At 40.1% G+C, this 14,515-nt stretch overlaps 1 protein-coding gene across 1 annotated transcript in view; it reads left to right on the top strand.

The window, feature by feature from the left end:
* The first annotated feature begins 1,504 nt into the window (after positions 1 to 1,504).
* mpv17 (mitochondrial inner membrane protein MPV17) overlaps positions 1,505 to 14,515 on the top strand; it is a 35,912-nt gene continuing 22,901 nt past the window's right edge. The window contains exons 1-2 of the mRNA XM_059981678.1: positions 1,505 to 1,688; positions 2,866 to 2,948. Coding sequence (XP_059837661.1) covers positions 1,687 to 1,688; positions 2,866 to 2,948 — 85 coding nt within the window. The 5' untranslated portion in view covers positions 1,505 to 1,686. The remainder of the gene's footprint in view (positions 1,689 to 2,865; positions 2,949 to 14,515) is intronic.

Raw genomic sequence — 14,515 nt, 5'->3', positions numbered from 1 at the left:
AATTCTGGTCACCTCATTATAGGAAGGATGTGGAAGCTATGGAGAGGATGCAGAGGAGATTTACCAGGATGTTGCCTGGTTTGGAGAGCAAGTCATGAAGCAAGGTTAGCAGAGCTGGGACTTTTCTCTTTGGAGCGTAGAAGAATGAGAGGGGACTTTATTAAGGTCTACAAGATTATGAGAGGCATAGATAGGGTGGATAAGTCAGTACCTGTTTCCCAGGGCACCAAAAGCAAACACCAGAGGGCCTATGTACAAAATTAAGGGAGGGAAGTTTAGGGGAGACATCAGGGGTATGTTTTTTTACACAAGAGGGTTGTGAGTGCCTGGAATAACCTGTCAGGGATGGTGGTGGAGGCTAAAACATTAGGGGTATTTAAGAGCCTCTTGGGCAGGCACATGGATGAAAGAAAAATGGAGGGCTATGGGGTAGACAGACATACTTTATTGATCCCGAGGGAAATTGGGTTTTGTTACACCCACCAACCAAGAATAGTGTAGAAATATAGCAATATAAAACCATAAATAATTAAATAATAAGTTAATTATGCCAAGTGGAAATAAGTCCAGAACCAGCCTATTGGCTCAGGGTGTCTGTCACTCCGAGGGAGGTCTGATGTAAAGTTTGATGACCGCAGGCAGGAATGACTTCCTATGATGCTCAGTGTTACATCTCTGGAATGAGTCTCTGGCTGAATGTACTCCTGTGCCTAACCAGTACATAATGGAGTGGATGGGAATCATTGTCCAAGATGGCATGCAACTTAGACAGCATCCTCTTTTCAGACACCACCGTCAGAGAGTCCAGTTCCAGCCCCACAACATCACTGGCCTTACGAATGCGTTTGGTTTAATGAGTGTAGGTTTAGTACTTATTTTTTAAGGATTATATGGGTTGGCACAACATGGAGGGCTGAAGGGCCTGTACTGTGCTGTAGTGTTCTATGGTTTAATGTGGTTAGTCTAATTTTCATTTAAGTGGGTGCTTGATCCGCATGTTTCTAAGCAGTTTCTTTTGCATAAGAGGAGCTTGTGAATCTGTTGAAGCAAACACCATATTAATTAAAAAGCAATAAAACGTACACCTGAAGTTAATTAATTGTTCGGCTTGGGGGATGTGTGGAAGGAGGAAACTGCTCTATTTCGAGTTTAAGGAATTGCAGTAGGAGGACCATCTGAACGGTTGAGCCTGCTCCTCCATTCATTAAGATTACGGCTGACATGGACCCAGCAGCTCTACCTATCAGCCTTTCACTCATGAATTCTAATTCCGCTGCTGTGCTTTGATTTCAGACAAAGCTTTCAGGACCAAGTTGAATTAATAATTAAAGATTACTAATGGCATGAAAACTTAAGGAATACAGTGGTGGTGATATGGACGAGCTGGTTTCCAGCCGGCCCACCTTCGGCAATCCTGGGACTCGGTATCACGGTGCAGCATTCGGAGCAGACTGCCGGCGGAAGTGGCGCGCGGTGCAGCGACAGGAAGTTGTCAGCTGGGAAGCGCGCGTGCTCCGGGGCCGGGGCCGGGGCCGGTGTGGAAACTCTCCCGAGCATCACTGGACGGCGGCTTTGCTTTGTCTGTCTTTAAAAGTCCGAATGCGAGTGGTGGTGGTGTAAATATCCGGCCGAGAACGTTTACTCTTAGCTTCCCCTTCACCTTCTCTCAGCCATAAAGTTGGAACAATGTGAGGTTTAAGAAAAATAAGTAGATTATCCGAGGCTGAAGCGAACATTTAGCCCAGTCAGTTGTATTTTTCAAACGCCCCTTTGATATGGAGAGTAGTAATATTCTAACGCTGATTTTTTTAAAGGGGGTCGGCGTCTATCTTAGATTATGTGAAAGTTAAATGTAACTTAGTCTGATTTAGTTTTTTTCTAGATGGGGAAATTTTGTTTTCATTGCTTTCATTTGCATTAGGAATATGGCATAAACGTTTTGCGCAATGACCTTTTAAAAGCGGGTACCTTAGATAAGATTTCCAGTAACAGAAAGGAGCCGAGTTAAAATTTCAAGGTGATGGTCTTCGATGAAAATCCGAAAAAAAACGTTCCTAGTGGTTCATCGACACAAAAAGTTTTTTTTCTCTCTCCCAACGTTTGCCTGAACACAATATCCTTACCATTTTCTGATTTTATTTCAGGCTCCCATCACTTGATCCCATCCCATTAGCTTTTTAGTGAAATTGACAAACCCGGAAATGCTTTCATCAGTTGATGTCCTCTGGGAATCTTGTTACATGTAAAATCTGTGGCATCTTCAAAGAAGTTACAAAGATGTATATCCCTGTCTGAGAAATGTATCCCAAGTTAACTACAATAGAGCTACCTGGGATATTTTAATAACTGCATAAAGGTTTATCAAAAACAATGAATGTGGAATACAGCTCGTCCTTTATCATAATAAACACTTAAGCATAATTTTTTTTACATCCCATTTACCAAGCTTGGTAAGAGTAGAAGCCTATATTGCTTCCAGTATAGATAATTAATCCTACTTATTTTCAAATTCAAAATTGCAGTAAGGTGTGGAAAAAGCCACTATTTTAAAAGTCATTTGCAAATCCTCTTTCTGGGTTTTTTTTCCCCTCATTTTTAATACCTTCAGTGTTCTGCTTTTTATTTTAAAGTAGAGGATTCAGTGGTGTTTCAGTCACTCTCTTCATGTTGTTTAGCCATAATTGGAAATATTTGAAATTGTAGAAAATAAAACTTCAAAAAAACTTTGACAAAACTTGCAATATTTACTGGAGATATATATTATTATTTTAGAATTATTAATGTTGCTCTGTATTGTGCACATCTTAGAACAAAAATGTCTTATACTGGATATAATATTGATATATCTCTCATTATTCTGCACAGGTTTAAAAGAATAAAATACACATGGAGAACCTATCAGGTGTTGATGAAAAAACATCCATGGAAGGTCCAAATACTGACTTCTGGTAATGAATTATAGTTGTTGATGCTGGGCTAATTTGAGTTTCAGCAGAATTACACAAAATTTCATGGTCATATGGCACAGAAATTACATGGTCATATAGCCATTGTATCTGTGCTAACCGTAATTCTTACCGACACTCGGTGACGGCTTTATTAGGTACAGTGTGTTCGACATGTGTTCAGAGATGTTCTGTTGTGGTTACTCTCTCCTGTCAGTTTGAACCATTCTCCTCTGACCTCTCATTAACAAGTCATTTTCGCCCACAGAACTGCCACTCACTGTATTTTGTTTTTGTTTTACACTACATGCTCTGAAAATTCTAGACTGTTGTGTGTGAAAATCCCGGGAAATCAGCGGTTTCTGTGATCTCAAACCACTCCGTCTGGCACCAGCAATCATTCTAAGGCCAAAGCATTTAGATCTAATAACGTGGCCACTGAGTTGTGTATTGCTCCCATTTAACCACATTTGTTTCCATATGCCTCCATGTTTCATGTGTTTATCTAGATACTGAATAAATGTTGTGAGAGTACCTCAGGCAGTGTTTCCAGAATTTAAACATTCTCTGTAGAAATCTCTCAAATTCATGTTAAATCTTTCTTGTGTTAGATATCTCTTCGATGAGAAAAAAGCTTTTTGCAGTGTGTTTCCCTTTTTTAATCTTCTATACCTCTCTCAGATCACCTTTCCAATCTGCCTTTATAACTGAAATCCTTCTATCCAGGTGCGAATTTCCTCTGCACCCTTGCCAGTGTAATCACGTCCTTCATGCAACATAATGACTGAAAATGTGCACAATACTCCTTGTGGCTTAAAGTATGTTTTATTAAGTTGTAACAGGATGTTGCAGCAATTGAAGGCAAACATCTGCATGTGCCTCCTTCACCACCCTATTTGTCTGTGCTTCTGCTTTTGGAGACTTTCAACAGGTCAGGCAACATCTGTGGATAGAGAAAAATAGAGTTAAATTCTCAGATCTATAAACTATCACTAATGGAAAGTCCTCAAGCTGACAGATGTTTACTCATTTTCTTTCTTCACAAATACAATGTTATCAATATAATATTGAAACCTTTTCGCACACTTGGTAGAATTTACTGCCTGAAAAGATAGTAAAAGTTTTTACCTTACATGTTTTTAAGGCAATAGGATATATACTTGGAATGTTAGGTACAGAGCTACAGGAAAAGATAACAGAAAGTCAATGAATCAGAATGGCCTAAGGTAGACACTAATGGGTCTCTTGTGATGTAATCCTTCTAAATATTTGTGAAATATTTATTTGTGCTGCATCCTTCTAAGGCAGGGGTTCCCAACTCCTTTTATGCCATGAACCCCTACCATTAACCATGTAGTCCATGAACACCAGGTTAGGAACCCCTGTCCTAAGGTATTTGTTAGATGACTATTGTATCAATAATTGTTATATTTGATTGTATTTTCACTAGGCATACTTTTAGTTTGAGTTTGGCAATTTTGGAAGTTATATTAGCATCCTGCTTTGTGCATGATAAAAATCACGATCAGTTTTCATTTTTTCTTCATTAGTTAACATTCAGGCAACTTAAACAGCCTGGATCATCATCGAGAAAATCAGGAGTGAACTGAAACTACTTAATTTGTTAACACTAGAGGGCAGTTGAACAGGTGTTCAGTTGAGAACTGGAAATACTCTATGCCTATTATTTGCACAGGTATAATTTGAGCCCACCCTTTTTTACAGAGAGGTATGGTTGTTAGCAAGCTAAGGTCTAATTATGTTGAACTTTTGATTTTTTTAAAGTTTAGAATCAATCAGAAACCTTCTGTTTTCCCAAGGCAATACTAAGTAGTTTAACTAGCTCTCACTTTTGCACCTCTTTTGTGCCAGGAGTTGTGAAGGCCTACAATGTGAGCCTTTAAGCTTGCAGAAAACCCTTTTGGTCCACAAAATCCTGAGTTACTGAATTCTACAGATTACTATAAGGGAACGTTATTGGCTAATTTATTCAGTAGTCAACAGCAGGCACAAGCAACTGATCGTCAACCACAGATTCTGGGCTAACAGCTGGGGAGCATTACCAGCTTACTGACATGACAGTTGTTTTGTTTTTTTTTAAATATACACAGTTGCAAGAAAACATTTGTGAACCCTTTGCAATTATGTTGTTTTCTGCATTAATTGCTCATAAAATGTGGTCTGATCTTCATTTCAGTCACAATAATAGACTTAAACACAATCTGCCTAAGCTAATAATACACAAACAATTTTACTACTACTTGTCAATACTGAGTACACCACTTAAACAATCACAACCTAGGTTCAAAAAGGTACGTGAACCTCCAGGGTAATGCCTTCTACAAAAGTTATTCGAGTCAGGTGTTCCATTCAATGACGTGAGCTTGGAGATGTGGGTTATAGAGGTGCCCTGCCCTATAAAAAGACACACAAAGTCTTGTTACTAACAGACCCTGCTCTTCTCTAGAAACATGAGTTTATGTGCACCATGCCTCAATCAAAACAACTTTCAGAGAACCTTAGAAGAAGATTTGTAGAGATGCATGAAGCTGAAAAAGGCTGCAAAAGCATTTCTAAAGACCTGAAAGTTCATCAGTCCATAGTAAGAGAATTTACCAACAAATGGAGTCCACAGTAACAGAAATTATCGACAAACTCAGTATTGTTGAGGACTGGGCATTCTGCAAAGATCGCATCAAGAGCACAATGTGCAAAGTTGAAGAGGGTGAAATAGAACCCAAGGTTAACAGCAAAAGTCCTGCAGAAATCTCTAGAACTTGCTGACGTCACTGTTCATGTGTTCACTATAAAGAAAAGCACTGAACAAGAATTGTTCAGTGGAAGGACACCACGGAGGAAACCACTGCTCTCCAAAAAAACATTGCTGCATGTCTCAAGGTTGCAGAAGACCACGTAGATGTTCCACAACACTTGTGGGAGAATGTTTTATGGACAGATCAGATGAACTTTTTGGCAGAAATGTTTGGAGGAAGAAAGGGCTCTGCACACTAACACCAAAATCTCATCCTAATTGTGAAGCATGATGGAAGAGGCATAATGTTTTGGGCTGCTTTGCTGCCTCAGGGTTTGGACAGTTTGCAATGATTGAGGGAACAATGAATTCAAAATTATGTCAAGCCATTTTACAGGACAATGTCAGGGTAGTGGTCTGTCACCTGAAGCCTAATAGAAGTTGGATGGTGCAACAAGATGATGATCTAAAACACAAAAGTAAATCAGCAACAGAATTTAAAAAAGAAGAAAATTTGTGATTTGGAATGGCCATGTCAGAGTCCAGACCTTAACCCAATCAAGGTGCTGTGGCACGACTTTGTTCATGCAAGGTGTCTCAGAAATATTGATAAACTGAAACAGTTTTGTATGGAGGAATGGTTTAAATTCCTCCTCGCCATTGTGCAAGTCTGATCTACAGCTACAGGAAACGTTTGGTGGAGGTTAGTGCTGCTGAAGGAGGTTCTACCAGTAATTAAATTTGTGGGTTCACTTACTGTACTTCTACCAGCCTGGACTGTAAATAATTAAACAATACGTTCAGTAAAGACATAAAAAGTACAAATGTTTGTGTGTAATTAGTTTAGGCAGATTTTGTTTGTCTATTATTATGACTGATGAAGATAAGACCACACCTTACGAGTAATTAATGCAGAAAAACAGGTAATTGCAAAGGGTTCACAAACTTTTTCTTGCAATTGCAGTAAGAAGTTGTAAAAGCTTCATTATTAAACTCTAAGGTATGAACGTTTTGGGAAGCTAGAGAAAAAATCTATATAGATAATTTGGCTGAGAATGTACAGGGTATGATTAGTAAGTGATGCACCATGAATAACTCTGAGACGTAAAGGCGAGATATCAGCTTTTATTGACTGGAAGAAGGAACAAGCAGTGGTTGACCACCATACTACATCCTGGAGACAGAGAGGCCGGGCTCAGACCTCAATCGCCTTTATACCGGGGTCTGTGGGAGGAGCCACAGGAGCAGTCAGCAGGGGGTGTGTCCAGACGGGTATATGCAGTTCACCACAGTAAGTTTGTAGACAACCCTGACATAGATGGTCATCACAGTTTACAGAAGGATCGTGCTCAGTTGGATAAGTAAATGGAATTTAAGTGCAAAGAGATAATTTTGGGAAGACAAATTGGGTAGAACATACAATAAATAGAAGTGTCCTGGGAGTGTTGTAGACAAGTACACACTTTCCTTAAAATGGTGTTACAGGTATACAGGGTGATGATGAAGGCTTTTGGCATGCTGGCCTTCACTAATCAGAGTGCTGAGTGTAGCAGTTGAGGTGTTACGTTGCAGTTGTACAAGACATTGGTGAGGCCAAATTTGGAATGTTGTGTTTGGTTTTGGTCACCCTGCTTAGGAAAGATGGCATTAAGCTAGAAAGAATGCAGATGAGGTTTCCAAGGATATTGCCGGGCCGGGAGAGACTGAGTTTTGGGGAGAGGTCGAGCAGGTTAGAACTTTATTCATTGGAGAGTCAGAGAATGAGGGATCATCGTGTAGATGTGTATAAAATCATAAGGAGCATATTTAGGATGAATGTGCATGGTCTTTTTCCCAGAATTAAGGAGTCAAGAATTAAAGGGCATAGTTTTAAAGGTGAGAGGAATATATTCAAAAGGAGCCTGAGTGGCATCCTTTTACCCCAGATAATGGTCAGTATATGGTTTGAGCTTGCTGCTGAGGATGTGGTTGAGACAAGTACATTAACGAATACTTGGACAAAGAGATGGCTAGGAAGGCCTGTTCTTACAAACAGGCAAATAGCTTGGGTGGAAATTTTGTTCCTCATGGACCAGTTGGGTTAAAAGGCCTGCTTCCATGGCCTGAGACTGTGCTGGAGTGCAACAAACAGCTGCAGAAAGTTTGCTGCATCTTGTGAATTTCTATTCTACTTCCTCCAATGCCAGTATTCAAACATGTGCATTGCATCCCAGCCATTTCTTTAACAGTACCTCGCGTAATTATAAAAATTCTTATCTCTGAATTCCATCACTTTTGCAGTGAAAGTCAATTTGCCGGATGTCTTCCTAACTACCCATGTGCTTACCTTTTGCAAATGATGCATAAGAACACCTATGTCCCTTGGTACTCCACTCATCCAAAGTCTTTCTCCATTTAGAAAAGTCAGCCTTTATATTCTTCTGAATTAAGTACAATACCATAGGTTTTCCAGCATAATATTCCATTTCATAAGTTTTCACCCACTCACTCAACCTATCTACTGTACATACAGTTACAGATAGTTGTAGAGTGTTAATTCCTCCATTTTGTAAGCCCCTTCCCCCATACATAATCTTTTTGTGTAGCTTTATAAGAAAATCAACAGGTTCTAAGCATCGTGAACTTGCCACAATTCTTCTGCAGACTTTGGCTGCCTCATTTGCTTCTATCTTTCAAGGTTATTCCAGACAGTTTGATGATGTTGAGATCAGGGCTCTTTGGAGACCATACCATCTGTTGCAGAACTCCTAGATCTTCTTTTGACTGGAGATAGTTCTTTATGACATTGATCTTGTGTTTGGGGTCAATGTCCTGCTGCAGAATGAAGTTGGGAACAATCAAAAGTTTCCTTGATGGTATTGCATGATAGATGAGAATCTGTATTGAGGATTCCATTAATTCTGACCAGATCACCAAATCCATTTGCAGCAATGCAGCCCCAGACCTGCAGAGAAACTCTACTGTGCTTCACTGTTGGCTGCAGATGTTCATCCATGTAGAGCTCTCCAGCTCTTCTACAGACAAACCACCTCCTATTTGAGCCAAAAAATTCTAATTTTGACTTGCCAGTCCAGAACACTTACTGCCATTGTTCAGCATCCCAGTCCTTGTATTTTTGAGTGTAGGTGAGACTCTTGGCTTTGTTTCTACTTTGAAGGAATGATTTTTTGGCAGCAATTCTTCCATGAAGACCACAAAACTTCTCTGGATTGTAGAGGGATGTACTTGGTTCCAGTGCCTTCTGTGAGTTCAGAGCTAATAGCAGTGCTGGATGACTTCTGATTTAGAAGAGATATCAGCGTCAAGATGCTTTTTATTGTCATTTTGACCATAAACTGCTGGTACAATACACAGTAAAACTGAAACAACGTTCCTCCAGGACCATGGTGCTACATGAAACAACACAAAACTACACTAGACTACAGGACTACATAAAGTGCACAAAACAGCGCAGAGCGGTACAATAATTAATTAAATGATTAACAAGGCAATGAGCACAGTAAAGGACAAATTACAATATAATAATAAATGATGTAGATGTCAGTCTACACTCTGGGTATTGAGGAGTCTGATGGCTTGGGGGAAGAAAGTGTTGCACAGTCTGGTCGTGAGAGCCCGAATGTTTCGGTACCTTTTGGCAGATGCAAGCTGGAGAAGAGTTTGTATGAGGGGTGCGTGGGTTCCTTCACAATGCTGTTAGCTTTGCGGGTGCAGCGTGTGGTGTAAATGTTTGTAATGGCGGGAAGAGAGACCCCGATGATCTTCTCAGCTGACCTCACTATCCACTGCAGAGTCTTGCAATCCGAGACGGTGCAATTCCAGGCAATGATGCAGCTGCTCAGGATGCTCTTGATGCATCGTCCGTAGAATGTGGTGAGGATGGGGGGGGAGGGGTGGGAGATGGACTTTTCTCAGCCTTTGCAGGAAGTAGAGATGCTGCTGGGCTTTCTTGGCTATGGAGCTGTTGTTGAGGGACCAGGTGAGATTCTCTGCCAGGTGAACACTAAGAAATTTGATGCTCTTAACGATCTCAACAAAGGAGCCATCAATGTTCAGCGGAGAGTGGTCACTCCGTGCTCTCCTGAAGTCAACAACCATCTCTTGTTTACATTCAGAGATAGGTTGTTGGCTCTGCACCAGTCCGTTAGCCGCTGCACCTCCTCTCTGTAAGCTGACTCGTTGTTCTTGCTGTCGAGACCCACCACGGTCGTGTCATCGGCGAACTTGATGATGTGATTTGAGCTGTGTATTGCTGCACAGACATGGGTCAGCAGAGTGAACAGCAGTGGACTGAGCACACAGTCCCGGGGGGCCCCTGTGCTCAGTATGATTGTGTTGGAGATGCTGCTCCCGATCGGATTGACTGAGGTCTCCCAGTCAGGAAGTCTAGAATCCAGTTGCAGAGGGAGGTGTTCAGGCCCAGCAGTTTCAGCTTTCCAATCAGGTGCTGAGGAATGATTATGTTGAATGCTGAACTGAAGTCTATGAACAGCATTCGAAAGTACGTGTCTTTTTTGTTTGATGTATCTCTTGTCTGCTGCATTCCATTTCCGTGGCTGACCACTGCCTTTCTGGTCCTCAATCTTGCCCATTTCTTTATGCTTCTTCAGAAAAGCTTGAAAAGCACATCTTGAAACTCCTGGTATGAACATGAAGTTACAATAGGTACACTTAATGTATACAGTATTCAGACGGAAGTTCTTTTTCTTCGCAAACATCCACAAAAACAGAAGAATGCCCCAAAGAAGGAATGACAGTTAAATGTTAGAACCTCAGAGTCCCCCCCCCCCATGCACAAGCAGCAACAAGGCAACAATCCCCCCTCCCCCACCAGCAAAAAAGCATTGGCACCCCGCATCGAGCACTCAAGCGTGCAGCAAAGCATCAATAAAGACAGAAGCTTGCAGTACCCCAAAAGCTACTCGTCCACCTGCTAATTCAACAACTCAACATACCACAGGCTCGCCCTCTCCCTATAAGGGAAAAAGAGGTGGCCCTGTTTCATAGCGAGAGGGGAGACATAAGAAACAACTGGCTGATTTACGATGTTAAAAGTCTGTTGCATCGCTTTTTCCAAGCTGTGCACCCAGAGAGTCAGCCCCAGAAAGTCTCAGGTCTCTGGACACACAGCCCATGGCAGCTAACCTGGTGTTCTGTGTTATCCCACAATGCCTCAGTCTCAAGGCCAGTCTCCAGAGCCATAAAAATCCAGCACCCTTTCTACTTGGGAGAAACTTTGCTAATGCAGAATGACCACCTTGTGTCTTGTTGCTAAGCTCTCTCTTACTGTGGTGTAAGAATTGATGATTTGAAGGTTAAACTGTCACATCTGCTACAGCCTCACCTTTTAGTTTGGCTGTCCTTCACCCAGTTTAATTCCTTCTACACCAGTTTCTGTTTAGTTCATTCAATTCATTTATTGATCATTAGCTTGTGATCTTTTATTTTATCATGCAATGGGCTACATACAGTAGCAATGCAAAAGTTTGGGCACCCCGTTCAAAATCTCTGTTACTGTGAATAGTTAAGTGAGTAGAGGATGAACTGATTTCCAAAAGTCATAAAGATGAAACATTCTTTTCAACATTTTAAACAAGATTAGTGTATTATTTTTGTTTTGTACAATTTTAGAGTGAAATAAAGGAAAGGAGCACCATACAAAAGTTTGGGCACCCTAAGATATATGAGCTCTCAGATAACTTTTACCGAGGTCTCAGGCCTTAATTAGCTTGTTAGGGCTATGGCTTGTTCACAGTCATCTTTAGGAAAGGCCAGGTGATGCAAATTTCAAAGATTTATAAATACCCTAACTCCTCAAACCTTGTCCCAACGATCAGCAGCCATGGGCTCCTCTAAGCAGCTGCCTAGCACTCTAAAAATTAAAATAAATGATGCCCACAAAGCAGGAGAAGGCTATAAGAAGATAGCAAAGCGTTTTCAGGTAGCCATTTCCTCAGTTTGTAATGTAATTAAGAAATGGCAGTTAACAGGAACAGTGCAGGTCAAGTTGAGGTCTGGAAGATCAAGATAACTTTCTGAGAGAACTGCTCGTAGGATTGCTAGAAAAGCAAATCAAAACCCCTGTTTGACTGCAAAAGACCTTCAGGAAGATTTAGCAGATTCTGGAGCGGTGGTGCACTGTTCTACTGTGTAGCAACACCTGCACAAATATGACCTTCATGGAAGAGTCATCAGAAGAAAACCCTTCCTGTGTCCTCACCACAAAATTCAGCGTCAGAAGTTTGCAAAGGAACATCTAAACAAGCCTGATGCATTTTGGAAATAAGTCCTGTGGACTGATGAAGTTAAAATAGAACGTTGACCACAATGAGCAAAGGCACATTTGGAGTAAAAAGGGTGCAGAATTTCATGAAAAGAACACCTCTTCAACTAAGCACAGGGGTGAATCGATTATGCTTTGGGCTTGTGTTGCAGCCAGTGGCACGGGGAACATTTTACTGGTAGAGGGAAGAATGAATTCAATTAAATACCAGCAAATTCTGGAAGCAAACATAACACTGTCTGTAAAAAAAAAGCTGAAGGTGAAAAGAGGATGGCTTCTACAACAGGATAATGATCCTAAACACACCTCAAAATCCACAATGGACTCCCTCAAGAGGCACAAGCTGAAGGCCTTGCCATGGCCCTCACAGTTCCCCGACCTAAACATCATCGAAAATCTGTGGATAGACCTCAAAAGAGCAGTGCATGCAAGACGGCCCAAGAATCTCTCAGAACTAGAGGCCTTTTGCAAGGAAGAATGGGCAAAAATCCCCCAAACAAGAATTGAAAGGCTCTCAGCTAGCTACAGAAAGCATTTACAAGCTGTGATACTTGCCAAAGAGGGTGTTACTAAGTTCTGGCCTTGCAGGGTGTCCAAACTTTTGCTTCAGGCCCTTTTTCTTGTTATTTTGAAACTGTAAAAGATGGAAATAAAAAAGTAATCTTAAAATATTAAAGGAATGTGTCATATTTAACTTTATGCCTTTTGGAAATCAGGTCATCTTTTACTCGCTTAGCAATTCACAGTAACAGATATTTTGACCAGGGTGCCCAAACTTTTGCATTCCACTGTACCTGCAAAGTAATCAAGATGAATCTTCCAACCATGCAAACACACATCTTTTACTCCATTTTCTCCTACCTTAAACATCAGTCTTTTATGTGGCACTTGGTCAGCAATTGCTTTATGAACATAATTTTCCTGTGTGATAGTCGTTCTTGTGCTGTTGATGCATCTTACAGACCTCAAATTAATTTACTCTATTGGTAGTTTTTTTTTAAATTAAATATTGACTGCTGATAAAAGGCTATTGCCATTTTTAACTTGAATGTAGTTAAAAGGCACTTCTGACCAAAGGTTAGTATTTCATTTCCACAAGGAGATGCATAATTTTTATAAACTTGCTATAAAGCACTTTTTACTGGCATATTCAGCTATTGCCATTGCTTCTTTATTTTCATTTTTATATCTATTAAATTATTTAGCAGAGAGCTAAAAAGCATTTATGGAGCAATTAAGTTTGCAGTGTATTACAACAAAATGCATTGGGTTGTCAAATTATATAATGGAGCAAATGGAAGTAGATTTGATGTTCCCTCCTCTTTGGATGCTTGGGCTCAGATGCCAGAAAAGGAGATTCTAGCTTTTACAAGGCTGTTTTAATGCAAGTGAAGCTGAATGTCTGGGTGAATGTAACTTTAACTACAGAAGGAACAGAAGTTGCTGAAACTATTTTACCACAATAGAATAAAAGGAAATAGAACTTAGTGTAGCTCCCTTGGAGATGCCATTCATTTAACCTTTCATCTGTCCTTTTGAAAATGCTCATTGTTTAACAGATCACACACACATTCGTTTACCAGATGTCCTTTATTCCACTCTCTACTCACACAGCATACGTAATAATTGTTATTATAGTCTCCCTCCTTGATTGTTTAGATGAAATTTGCACAAAGTAGGAATTGTAAACTATCCCAATTTAATTTCTCATTTTGCATTATCTATAGTTACAATGGATATAGTATATTTTTTTTAGAAGCCATCAGGGTAAATTGGGAGGATTTTGTTTGCGGAGTATTTTTAGTGATATTTATTTTGGGCTTGTTAATTTAAAATAAAATTAATTGTGCTTGTAGTTTGTTTTATTCAATTAAGTACATTAAGTTAATTTGTCAAATTTTTTTTTGATGAGCATATTTAATATTGCCAATATATTTGCAGTTTTATTCACTTGGTGCAGATATATTTGGTTGAAGAGATGCAGAGTCACTGAATGATTAATGTTCATTTAGAAAATATCAGCACTATGTCACTAATAAGTTGCAACTTGAGCCTGAGTTTACTGAAGGGTCTTTTATATTTTGATCATTCCTTTAATAGATAGTTCCCTGCCAGTTCTAAATTTACTTTTGAGCAATAGTTCCTTTTGTATTTGGGATCTAATTTTCATTCACTATTTACTTTCTTAATATGACATTTTGATCTTGTATTAATTTAGCAGCATACAATAGTTGGCCCACCTGATAGAAGCCATTCCATTCATTATACTTGTTCCACCATACAGTAAGATTACAGCTTTTTTTAATCTTGCTATCACTTTCCTGCACTAGCTCCACATCCTGTGATTTCCATATCTAGAAAAAAATGTGTATCACTGTCTTGAATGAACTTGCTGACTGAGACTCCACGACCCTCAAGTGCTACTGCACCTTTTAATTTGCCTATTCAGTCTCATTCTTGGAGGTGGTGCAGTGGTGGATCAGTTAGTGCATTTGACTTGGGCTTGATCCATCCAGACCATTGTTGCTGTGTGCT

Source organism: Hypanus sabinus, chromosome 10, assembly GCF_030144855.1.
Source record: "Hypanus sabinus isolate sHypSab1 chromosome 10, sHypSab1.hap1, whole genome shotgun sequence".
Lineage (NCBI taxonomy): Eukaryota > Metazoa > Chordata > Chondrichthyes > Myliobatiformes > Dasyatidae > Hypanus > Hypanus sabinus.
This window is presented reverse-complemented; position numbering and strand designations above follow the sequence as displayed.